The sequence below is a fragment of the Ursus arctos genome, unplaced genomic scaffold, assembly GCF_023065955.2.
Source record: "Ursus arctos isolate Adak ecotype North America unplaced genomic scaffold, UrsArc2.0 scaffold_27, whole genome shotgun sequence".
Lineage (NCBI taxonomy): Eukaryota > Metazoa > Chordata > Mammalia > Carnivora > Ursidae > Ursus > Ursus arctos.
The window spans coordinates 4,649,422-4,662,592 of NW_026622952.1; the positions used below are offsets into that span (position 1 = coordinate 4,649,422).

General features: G+C 36.5%; 1 protein-coding gene across 1 annotated transcript in view; it reads left to right on the forward strand.

The window, feature by feature from the left end:
• Positions 1-13,171, forward strand: part of LOC130541838 (disintegrin and metalloproteinase domain-containing protein 18-like) — a 220,725-nt gene that overhangs the window by 164,667 nt on the left and 42,887 nt on the right. The window contains exon 20 of the mRNA XM_057303392.1: positions 10,136-10,216. Coding sequence (XP_057159375.1) covers positions 10,136-10,216 — 81 coding nt within the window. The remainder of the gene's footprint in view (positions 1-10,135; positions 10,217-13,171) is intronic.

Below are 13,171 nucleotides of genomic sequence, written 5' to 3' on the forward strand. Positions count from 1 at the left end.
ATGGCTGAGTAATACTCCATTGTATATATGGACCATATCTTCTTTATCCATTCATCTGTTGAAGGGCATCTCGGCTCCTTCCACAATTCAGCTATTGTGGACAATGCTGCTATGAACACGGGGATGCATATGGCCCTTCTCTTCACTACATCTGTATCTTTGGGGTAAATACCCAGTAGTGCAATTGCTGGATCATAGGGTAGCTCTATTTTTAACTTTTTAAGGGACCTCCACACTGTTTTCCAAAGTGGCGGTACCAACTTGCATTCAAACCAACAGTGTAAGACGGATCCCCTTTCTCCACATCCTCTCCAACATTTGTTGTTTCTTGCCTTGTCAATTTTTGCCATTCTAACTGGCATGAGGTGGTATCTCAATGTGGTTTTTGATTTGAATTTCCCTGATGGCTAGATGTTGAACATTTTTTCATGTGTCTGTTAGCCATTTGTATGTCTTCATTGGAAAAATGTCTGTTCATATCTTCTGCCCATTTTTTGATTTGATTATTTGTTTCACATGTATTGAGGTGAGGAGATCTTTGTAGATCTTTGATACCAGCCTTTTATCTGTAGTGTCATTTGCAAATATCTTCTCCCATTCCGTGGGCTGCCTCTAAGTTTTTTTGACTGTTTCCTTGGCTGTGCAGAAGCTTTTTTATATTGATGAAGTCCCACAAGTTCACTTTTTCTTTTGTTTCTCTTGCCTTTGGAGATGTGTCATGAAAAAAGTTGCTGTGGCCAATGTCAAAGAGGTTACAGCCTATATTCTCCTCTAGGATTTTGATGGATTCCTGTCTCACACTGAGGTCTTTCATCCATTTGGAGTTTATCTTTGTGTATGGTGTGAGAGAGTGGTCAAGTTTCATTCTTTTGCATGTAGCTTTCCAATTTCCCCAGCACCATTTATTGAAGAGACTGGAAAAAATTCCACTGGGTGTTTTTTCCTGCTTTGTCAAAGATTAGTTGCCCAAAGAGCCGAGGGTCCATTTCTGGGTTCTCTATTTTGTTCTGTTGGTCTATGTGTCCATTTTTGTGCCAGTACCATCCTGTCTTTGTGATCACAGCTTTGTAGTATAGCTTGAAATCGGCAACATGGTACCCCCAGCTTTGTTTTTCGTTTTCAACAATTCCTTGGCGATTCGGGGCCTTTTCTGGTTCCACGTAAATTTTAGGACCATTTGTGCCAGTTCCTTGAAAAATGTCATTGGTATTTTGATTGGGATGGCATTGAAAGTGTAGATTGCTCTGGGTAGCATAGACATTTTACTATGTTTATTCTTCTGATCCATGAGCATGGAATATTTTTCCATTTTTTTTGTGTCTTCTTCAATGTCTTTCCAGAGTGATTTGTAGTTTCTAGAATACAGATCCTTTATGTCTCTGGTTAAGTTAATTCTGAGAAAACGTATGGTTTTTGGTGCTATTGTAAATGGAATGGATACCCTAATTTCTCTTTCTTCAGTCTCATTGCTCGTGTATAGAAATACAACTGATTTCTAAGCATTGATTTTGTATCCCACCACGTTACTGAATTGCTCTATAAGTTCTAGTAGTTTGGGGATGGAGTCTTTTGGGTTCTCCATGTAGAGTATCATGTCATCTGCGAAGAGAGACGGTTTGACTTCTTTGCCAATTTGGATACCTTTTATCCCTTTTTGTTGTCTGATTGCTGTTGCAAGGACTTCTAGTACTATGTTGAATAATAATGATGAGAGTGGGCATCCTTGTCGTGTTCCTGATCTTAAGGGAAAGGCTTCCAGCTTTTCCCCGTTGAGAATGATATTTGCTGTAGTCTTTTCATAGATGGTTTTTATGAGATTGAGGAATGTATCCTCTATTCCTACACTCTGAAGTGTTTTAATCAGGAAAGGATGCTGTATTTTGTCAAATGCTTTTTCTGCATCAGTTGAGAGGATCATATGGTTCTTCACTCTTTTCTTGTTGATATGATCTATCACACTGATCGATTTGAGAATGTTGAACCACCCTTGCATCCCAGGGATGAATCCCACTTGGTCATGATGGATAATCCTTTTAATGTACTGTTGGATCCTATTAGCTAGAATCTTGTTGAGAATTTTGGCATCCATATTCATCAGGGATATTGGTCTGTAATTCTCCTTTTTGATGGGGTCTTTGCCTGGTTTGGGGATCAAGGTAATACTGGCCTCATAGAATGAGTTTGGTAGTTTTCCTTCTGTTTCTATTTTTTGAAACAGCTTCAGGAGAATAGGTATTATTTCTTCTTTGAATGTTTGGTAGAATTCCCGGGGAATCCATCAGGCCCTGGACTCTTGTTTTGGGGGAGGTTTTTGATCACTGCTTCAATCTCTTCATAATTAATCGGTCTGTTTAAATAATCAAATTCTTCCTGTTTCAGTCTTGGTCATTTATAGGTTTCCATGAAGGCATCCATTTCTTCCAGGTTGTTTAATTTATTGGCATAAAGCTGTTGATAAAAGTTTCTAATGATCCTTCCTATTTCATTGGTGTTGGTTGTGATCTCTCCCCTTTCATTCATAATTTTATTAAATTGGGCCCTTTCTCTATTCTTTTGGATAAGTCTGGCCTGTGGCTTATCAATCTTATTTATTCTTTCAAAGAACCAGTTTCTAGTTCTGTTGATCTGCTCTACTGTGTTCCTGGTTTCTAATTCATTGATCTCTGCTCTAATCTTGATCACCTGCCTTCTCGGTGTGGGTTAGTCCTGTTCTTCTGTTCCAGCTCCAGCTTCTTGAGGTGAGAATATAAAAACTGCATTTTAGATTTCTCTATTCTTTTGAGTGAGGCTTGGATGGCTATGTATTTTCCCCTTAGGACTGCCTTTGCAGTGTCCCATAGGTTTTGGACTGATGTGTTTTCATTCTCATTAGTTTCCATGAATTGCTTATGTTCTTCTTTAATTCCCTGGTTTACCCAATCATTCCTAAGCAGGATGGTTCTTAGTTTCCAAGTGTTTGAGTTTCTTCCAAATTTTTCCTTGTGATTGAGTTCCAGTTTCAAAGCATTGTGGTCTGAGAATATGCAGGGAATAATCTCAGTCTTTTGGTATCAGTTGAGATCTGTTTTGTGACCCAGTATATGGTCTATTCTGAAGAAAGCTCCATGTGCATTCGAAAAGAATGAGTATTCTATTGTTCTGGAGTGTAGTGTTCTGTATATATCTATGAGGTCCATCTGGTCCAGTATATCATTCAAAGCTCTTGCTTCTTTGTTTATTTTCTGCTTAGGTGATCTGTCTATTGCTGAGAGTGGAGTGTTGAGGTCCCCTACTATTAATGTATTATTATCTATATGTCTCTCTTTTCTGGTTAAGACTTGGCTTGTGTATCTAGCTGCTCCCCTATTGGGGGCGTAGATATTTATAATTTTCATATCCACTTGTTGGATACATCCTTTAAAAATAATATAGTGTCCTTCTGTATCTCTAACTACAGTCTGTAGTTTAAAATCTAATCTGTCTGATATGAGAATTGCTACCCCAGCTTTCTTTTGAGGTCTGTTGGCATGAAAAATGGTTCTCCATCCCTTCACTTTCAGTCTGGATGTATCTTTAGGTTCAAAATGAGTCTCTTTAAGATAGCGTATGGATGGGTCATGTCTTTTTTGCAATCTGCAACCCTGTGGTGTTTTATGGGAGCATTTAGGCCATTCACATTGAGAGTGATTATTGAGAGATATGTTTTTAATGATGTCATGTTGCCTGTGAAGTCTTTGTTTCTATAGATTGTAAATTTCTGTTCTGTATCACTCTTGGGGCCTTTTTACTTTTATAGAACCCCCCTTAATATCTCATGTAGGGCTGGTTTGGTGGTTATGAATTCCTTCAGTTTCTGCCAATCTTGGAAGGTCCTTATCTCTCCATCAATTCTGAATGACATCTTGCTGGATAAAGGATCCTTGGCTGCATGTTCTTCTCAGATTGAGCTTTGAAAATACCCTGCCAACAATTCCTAGCTTGCCAGGTCTCTGTAGACAGGTCTGACGTTATTCTGATATTTTTCCCTCTGTATGTAAGGATTTTCTTCCCTCCTGGCCACTTTCAATACTGTATCCTTGGATCTAATATTTGTGAATTGCACTATGATGTGACATGGTGTAGGTCTGTTCTCATTGACCTTGGGAGGGGTCCTCTCTGCTTCTTGGACACGAATGCTTGTTTCCTTTGCCAGATTAGGGAACTTCTCAGCTACAATTTGTTCAGATATCTCTTCTAGACCTCTGTTTTTCTCCACCCCTTTTGGGATGCAGATGATTCTGACATTGGAACATTTCATTGAGTCAGTAATCTCCCGTAATCTACATTCTTGAGATTGTATTTTTTTGAGCCAAGTTTCTGTTTTAACTTTCTCTTCTACCATCCCATCCTCCAATTCAGTAATTGGTTTTCTGCCTCATTTACCCTGGCCATCAGAGCATCTAGTTTAGACTGCATTTGATTCATAGCATCTTTAATTTCTGCCAGATTCTCTCTCATTTCTGCCCTTATAGATTCTATATTCTTGTTAATATTTTCCTTAATATTTTTTCCAGCCTACACATCATCTTGACCATTGTTACTCTGAACTCCATTTCTGACAATTCGGTTATATCCATATCCATCAGTTCTGTGGCAGAGGCCACAGACTATCTTTTATTTGCTGGGGGGATTTCTCCTCCTCGTCATTCTGATGAGGAGAGTTTGCGGGGATGCCCAGAGCCCAAATTATTGACCAGGACCCAGGCAGTGTGCACTTGTTTTATAGGTCCTTAGGGATGTGGGGGTCTTGATTTTTCAGCCTGCCTTCTGGGAGAGGGGCCTGCTGTGCTGATACTCAGGCAACCCTGTTTGGATCAAGTTGCCCTATCCCCTGCAAGGGGGGATGGGGATGGGCACAATGTGAGCTGGTATTTCTGGGCTTTTGTTCTCTGGCGGCTTTCCCTGGTGGTTTTCTGTGACTCTTCTGAGAGTCAGAGTAGCAGTGGCTGTATCCTAGCCTCTGTCTCAGAACAGACAGATCGCAGTCCACTCTCCACTGAGCTCTCTTGGCCACTTTAACTCTATTTCTGTTGGTGCTGCTAAAAACCCTGCAGTGTCCCAGGTTGTACACCCACAGCTGCTCTCCCAGACCTCACTTTCAGGCCTGGCCCGTCTCTGTCCTTTGTGCTTCTAACACCGCCAATGGCCCCTGGTTCCTGCGCGCACTTCCGAGCTCCCTGTTTCAGTATGGTTCACGCGTGCTCCGGAGCGCTGGTTTTCAGTCTGGTCACACATGCTCCCGAGCTCCCAGTATCAGTCTGGTTCCAGTGAGCACTCTGGAGCTCGGTTTTCAGTCTGTTTGCACAGGCACTCCCGAGCTCCTGGTTTTAGTCTGGTTCCAGTGAGCGCTCTGGAGCTCCGATTTTCAGTCTGCTCACACGCATTCCCAGGCTCACGGTCTCAGTCTGCTCTCTCGAGGGTGCCGGTCCGCAAGTCTGGCCCATTCCCCAGTACAGGAGGCTACTGCTTCCTGGCGCCCGAGTGTGTCGGCTCCTTCTCCCTTCCGTTCATCTTCCAATATCTGTGTGCAGATTCACAGCTCCCTGCTTTGTAACTTAATATTTACCACTGGAGATGTTCTTTTGTAGAGATCCAGATGTATCTTCCTGCGTCTCAGGCTGATTTTTGGGTGTTCAGGATGATCTGGTACATATCCAGCTCGACTCAGGGGACCAGCTGAGAAAGTGTCTCCTAGTCCTCCACCATCTTTTCTCCTCCTTGCGGAAAGTGGTCGCTTTTCTGTTCATAGAGTTTCTGCTTCTCTTTTCTTCATTCTCCAGTTGCATTCATATGTATTCAGAATGGTTTGGTAGCTCTCTAGCTGAATTCCTGGGACCAGATGGACTTTAGGTCTTCTGCTCCTCTGCCATCTTGGAACCGGAACCCCTCCTGTGTTCCCCTTTAACATTTCTTGCAGAGTTGGTTTAGTGGTCATGAATTCCTCTAGTTTTTGTTTGTCTGGGAAACTCTTCATCTCTCCTTCTATTTGAATGATAGCATTGCTGGATAGAGTATTCTTGTTTGTAGATTTTTCCCATTCAACACTTTGAATATATCATGCTTTCTTCTGACTTGCAAAATTTCTGTTGAAAAATCTCCTGCTACCTTATGGGTTTTCACTTGTAAGCAGCTGTGCACCGATGCTAGTTGGGGCACATGCATAGCCTTGACAAAATTTGCCCTGAGGCCAGGGCCAAGCCTAGCAGGTTTGGAGTGGGCTAGTCCTTAGGAAAACTCATGGGTGTAGCTCACTGGAAAGAAGGTTAGGTAGCAAGTGTCTGTGTAGTCCGTTCTCCTGCAGGTGGCTCTGTGTTTATGCTGTGGGGCTGGGGAGGAAAATGGTGTCTTCCAGCTCCTTCATTTTCAGAGAAGTCATCCAACACACTCTGAAATCAGTATAAATAGATCTGTCTCCTGTTTTCCCCCAGAGTTGTGTACACTGTCATTTTTATGTTGCTTCTCTGTGGGCTGCTATCTCTTTAAAGGCAGTGATCCAGCTATCACTCGCCTTCCTGGGATGGCCAGTGCTGAAGCAGCAGACTTTTAAATCTCCAGGCTTCAAATACTACTGGTTTTATAAACTCACAAAATTCAGCCCCTCTTTCTTTTTAAAGATTGTATTTTATTTTTTAAATATTTATTTATTTATTTATTTGAGAGTGAGAGTGAGCAGGGGGAGGGGCAAAGGGAGAGATAGAATCTCAAGCAGGCTCTACACTGAGCATGGAGCCAATCTCAGGGATCAATCTCACAACCCTGAGAACATGACCTGAGCAGAAATCAAGAGTTAGATGACTACTGACTGAGCCATACTGGTGCCTCAAGATTTAATTTTTAAGTAATCTTTACACCCAACATGGGGCTCAAATTTACAACCCAGAGATCAAGAGTCATGTGCTCTACAGATTGAGCCAGCCAAGCGCCCTATCAGCCCCTCTGGTTTCTAAAGCCAAACATTATGGGAATCAGTCATCACCATTTGAGGTCCCTGGTGTGAGGGCTTGTTTCTCTGTCCTTTCTAAATGCTCAGCTCTCTCCCTCCTGCAAGCAGCCTCCCTATGCCTTTGTGACTTTCCTGACCATTCAGATGCAACTTCTTCTCTATATTCAGTTGTGGAGTTTGTTCTGTCAGTCCTCTCATCACTCTCCATTTTGTTGACTTGCATGTGGACCATATTTAGTTGAGATTATGGGACAAGGTGAGCTCAGGGTCCTTCTACTCTGCTATCTTTCCAAACTAAGAATTGCACTCTTTTAAAGGTTGAATAATATTCCATCATTTGTATATACCACTTTTTGTTTATTGATTTATCCATCAATGAACATTTAGGTTGTTTCTATCTTTTGGTTATTGTGAATAATGCTGCTATGAACAGCATTTGGTGTACAAACATCTTTTCAAGTCCCTGCCTTTTAATTCTTTGGGTATATACCTAAACGTGAATTTGCTGGATCATATTCTGATTCTATGTTTATTTTTTTGAGAAATGGCCATTCTGGTTTTCATGGTAGCTGCACAATTTTACATTCCCACTAGTAATTCACAAGGGTTCCAGTTTGTCTACTTCTTTACTAACACTTACTTTGTTTTGTTTTGTTTTTGTTTGGATAATAACCATCCCTACAGGCATGAAGTGATATTGTGTTTTTAATTTCATTTTCTGAATGATTAGTGATGTAGAACTTTTTTTTCACAAGCTTGTTGGCTATCTCTATATCTTCTTTGGAAAAATGTCTATTTATGTCTTCTGCCCATTTTTAATTTGGTATTGGTGTTTGCTGTTGTTGAGTTTAAGGAATCTTATATATACTTTGGATACCAATCCCTTACCAGGTCATGATTTTTAAATATTTTATCCCATTCTGTGGATTGCCTTTTCAATCTCTTGATAGTGTCCTTTGACATACAAAAGTCCTTTTAATTTTGATGAAGTCCAATGTATTTGTTTTCTCTTTTGTTCCCTGCCATTTGGGTATTATATCCAAAAAAGCATTTCCAGATTAATATTATGAAGCTTTTCTCTATGTCTTCTGAGTTTTATCATTTAGCTCTTTAGGTCTTGAATCCTTTTGAGTTAATTTTTGTATATGGTGTAAGATAAGGAGCTAATTTCATTATTTTGCATAAGGATATCCAATTTTCCAGGATCATTTGTTGAAAAGATTGTCCTTTGCCATTGAATGGTCTTGGCAGCAAAATCATTTGACCATATATACAAGGATTTATTTCTTGGCTATCTAATATATTCCATTCATCAACATTTCTGAATTTATACCAATTTTTCATTGGTATAGCTTTGTAGCTTTGTTTTCATTGCTGTAGCTTTGTAGAAAGTTGTGATATCAAGAAGTGTGATTTCTCCCACTTTGTTCTTTTTAAAGGCTGTTTTAGCTATTTGAAGTCCCTTGAAATTCCATTTTAGGATGGGTTTTCTATTTCTGAAAAAGTGTCTTTGGAATTTTAACAGAGACTGCATTGAATTTGTAGATTGCTTTGGATAATATTAGCATCTTAACAATATTATGTTTTTCCGTCCATAAACACAGGGTATCCTTCTATATCTTTAATTTTTTTTCAGCATTCCTTTATAATTTTCAATGTACACATCACTTCTTGTTTAGTTAAGTTCAGTTGGTTAATAATAGTTAATACTGTTATTAAAACTGAATTGTTTTCCTAAGTTTTTCATTATGTTTATTGCTGGTGTAAAGAAATGAGTTTGATTTCTTTGTATGTTAATATTTTATTCTGTGACTTTACTGAATTTGCCGATTAGTTCTTTTTTTTTTTTTTAAAGATTTTATTTATTTGACAGAGAGAGAGGCAGCAAGAGAGGGAACACAAGCAGGGAGAGTGGGAGAGGGAGAAGCAGGCTTCCCGCCTAGCAGGGAGCCCGATGGGAGGCTCAATCCCAGAACCCTGGGATCATGACCTGAGCCGAAGGCAGATGTTTAACAACTGAGACACCCAGGCGCCCCTGCAGATTAGTCTGAAAGTCTTTTTTTGTGTGTGGAGTCTTCAGGGTTTTCTATACATAAGATTATGTCATCTGCAAACAGAGATAATTTTACTTCTTTCTCTATAATTTGTATGCCTCTTATTTTTATCACTTAATTGTTTTGGCTAGAATTTCCAATATTAATGTTGAAAAGAGGAAGCAAATGTAGGCTGGCAAATGCAACATTATTTATATATTGGGTGTAAGTTAATTTTCAGGAAATAATTGCAAAAAGCCAATTTTTATTCTTATTATCTTCATACTTTCAATGTATTACTTATAATTTAAGATTATTTTTATTTTTTTTTATTTTTTAAAGGTTTTATTTATTTATTTGACAGAGAGAGAGAGCACATGCAGGGGGAGGGGCAGGCAGAGGGAGAGAAAGAAGCAGGCTCCTTGTTGAGCAAGGAGCCCCATGTGGGGCTCGATCCCAGGACCCCAGGATCATGACCTGAGCTGAAGGCAGATGCTTAACCAACTGAGCCACCCAGGCATCCTAATTTATGCTCCTTTTAAAATAAAACAAAAGAACATAAGCCAGGAGGCTAGTTAACAAAATATAAAAAGGTAAATGAAGCAAAAGTTACATATCCAAGTGACTACCCCTGGATTACCCATTTTGATGTAACAAGTATTTTACAATGGATACAAATGAAGTTAAAATATTTCTCTTGACAAATTATTCTTATCAATATTTTAACAAAGGTTCATGATAATTTATGATCCAAAATATTAACTTATATTTGAAACCCAAACAAAATTAATTATGTTCCAATTTTTGAGGAGACAAATCATTATTAATCTAACCAATTATTCATAACAGAACTTTAACATAATATAGAAAATTTCAATTCCAAATTCTAAGTGTCAAAACCCAAATTATATTACATTATTACAAAACATATGTCAAGGCAAACACCCTCAGTTATTTTTCTTTAATTGATTATTGTTTAGATTTTGTATTGGAATGCTAGAATCTTTGTACCAGAATCAGAGTAATATGGAATAAAATGTCTCAACTTGAGCATCTCTTACGTGTATATAACAAATAATTATTTTTTTTCATATTACATCAAATGTGTGAGTGATTATGAAATATCTTTGTTTTATTTTAGTATTGTATAAACAAAACCTGCAAAGAAGTTCATTTGGTGGAAAACAAATGTAATGTTGCTGCAAAATGCAGAGGAAATGGGGTAAGTAACTTTTCTTTTTATAGTTCTAAATTAAATGTTATTTTTGTGGGTAATTCAAAATAAAAGTTTATCTTACTTGGGAGAATTGAGAGTCTAGTTACTTTTAAACTGACCTTGCCTGGAAATAGTTAACCAGTATAAAGAAAATCAGTGGGGTGGCACTAGGTGTTATACGCAAGTAATGAATCGTTGAACACTACATCAAAAACTAATTATGTACTATATGTTGGCTAACTGAACATAACAATAATAATAAATAAATAGGAAAAAAATATCAGTGGAGCTAATTCAAACACTGTTAAACAAATTGTACTATATGTGTTGAATTTATTGTGAACATCCACAACTTATGAATTAATAACATGTTTAAATGAAAAACATTTATTCTTTTGTTATGCAAATAAATCTGCATTTTACTTGTAATTATGAATATATTTTGTTCTCCCTCATTTTCTTAATAATTAAAATTTATGGCTATATAATATTTTATAAAGAGTATACTTAAAAAACCTGTTGACATGAATTTTTTGATTGTTCCTATGAAGAGGTTTCTAATACAAAATATAACCTATCCAAACATTTTTTATTTCTTCTCAACTGCTCATCTATCTTAATCTGCTAATATAAATTTGATGTTACATTTGTATTTAATTTTTACATCTTCAAATTTATAGTTTGGTCCTTTTAAAATTATTTTTCCTAAAAGAAAATCAGTGCAAGGTGCAGTCAACATGATAAGAATTATTCCAGATTTACCATATTTATCGGTATTTAATTTTATAATTTTTAAATTGATTGGATTTAGAATATATAAAATACCTCTTGCATTGTCTTTAATTTTCTAAAGGCTGTTAACAAAGAGGATAACTACATTTTCATGTTTTGTTTTTTACTTTCTATAGTTACAATTATTGGCCTGATCTTTCACTTTCCTTTGTTTAATTTTTAGGTCTTCAATCCAAATGATTTTTATTAAATCTCAAAACAAATTTATAGATTACAGATTATTTATACTGTTTTATTAGATACATATTTGTTTTCTTCATATACTATCATTTAGTTTTCATTTTTATTTTACTTAGATTTTTGGATTTTTTAATAAAATTTTTCACTATGAAATATGACATAAATTAAGTAAAGAAGAGTAAACTTCTGTATTTGTTTTAAGATTTTGTCTATGCTTGTTAATTTCAAAATTAGAATTAAAATGTCAAGTAAAATGTAACTGAATCTAGGAGAAGCTGTGTTTACTTTCCAATGACATCTCAACAGATAACTCTATTATTTACAGTTGACAGAGTTGACTTGTAACTCTATAATTTGCTATTTTAATTCAATTTTATGAGCATGTAGTTGTTTAGAAACTTTATTCTGAAGTACTGGCAGTCATTGTAATATTCTTTTTTCATTTCTGATACACTTTTTTTTATTAATAAGACTTTTTTTTAGAGCAGTTTTAGGTTCATGGGAAATCTTGAGGGGAAAATATAGAATTTTCCCATACATCTCTTTCCCTTCATGCATAGCCTCCCCCAATGTCAACATTCTGCATCAAAGGTGTACATTTGTTACAATTGATGAACATACATTGACATATCATAATCACCCAAACTATTGATAGTTTACATTAGGCTTCATTCTTTGTGTTGTACATGTTATGGTTTTGGATGAATGTAAAATAACATGTATCCATTATTATAATACCATAAGAGAATTTTACTGGCCAAAAAATCCTCTGTGCTATCCTTCTTTAAGCCTCCCCCAGCCCCAACCTACAACAACCAGTTATGTTTTTACTGTCGGCATAGTTGTGCCTTTTCCAGAATGTTATATAATTGGGATCATACAGTATATAGCCTTTTCAGAGTGGTTTCATTCACGTAGTAACATACGCTTAAATTTCCTTCATGTCTGATGTCTGGATTTACCACAGTTTATTTATTTATTCACCACTGAAAGACATATTGGTTGCTTTCAAACTTTTGCAGTTATAAATATAACTACTGAAATATCCATGTGCAGATTTTTGTGAAACGATAAGTTTCCAACTCTTTTGGGTATGTACTTTTCTTTAAATTAGACTTCCTAGCAATTTATCACTTTATTAATGATCTAAATATGTCAAGAAGTTAAGAAAAAAACAACAGATTATATTGAAAATTTTAGTTATTGATTGACTATATGTTGTGGACATTCCTGAATCTGATCCCCATTGTTAAAGACAAAGATTTTGATATTCAATTCCATGTCTTTCTTTCATACAACATGCTTTTGATGTTTATCTAAAAAGTTATCTCCAAATCCAAGGTCACCAAGATATTCTCCCGTGTTATCTTCTACAGGTTTTATAGTTTTGTATTTTACATTTAGTTCTATGATCCATTTTGAGCTAATTTTTATGAAAGGCATAAGTATTAATTTTTTGCATGTACATTTCCATCACCATTTTAAAAAGGATTTTTCTCCATTGAACTGCCTGCCTTTGCTCCGTTACTGAAGACCAGTTGATTATATTTATGTGGATTTAATTCTGATTTCTCTATTTCATTCCATCAATCTGTTTATCTGTTTCTTTGCCAATACCACACTGTTTTGATTATTTTAGCTCTAAAATAAGTATACGTGTCAGGTAGTCGAAGTGATCCTTTTTTGTTCTTCAGTATTATGTTGGCTATTCTGGCCTTTCCATATAAACATAAGTTTGCCAAATCAGTTTGTCAGTATCCACAAAATAACCAAATGGAATTTTGATTGGGATTGTATTTAATGTATAAATCAAGTGGGGAAGAAATGACATCTTGACAATATTGAATCTTCATATCCATATACATGGAATATCTTTCCATTTACGTAGATCTTTGAGTTTGTTACATTACACTTTTGCAGTTCTCCTAATACAGGTCTTGTAAATTCATAACCAATTATTTTTTGATGTTAATGTAAATGGTATTGTTT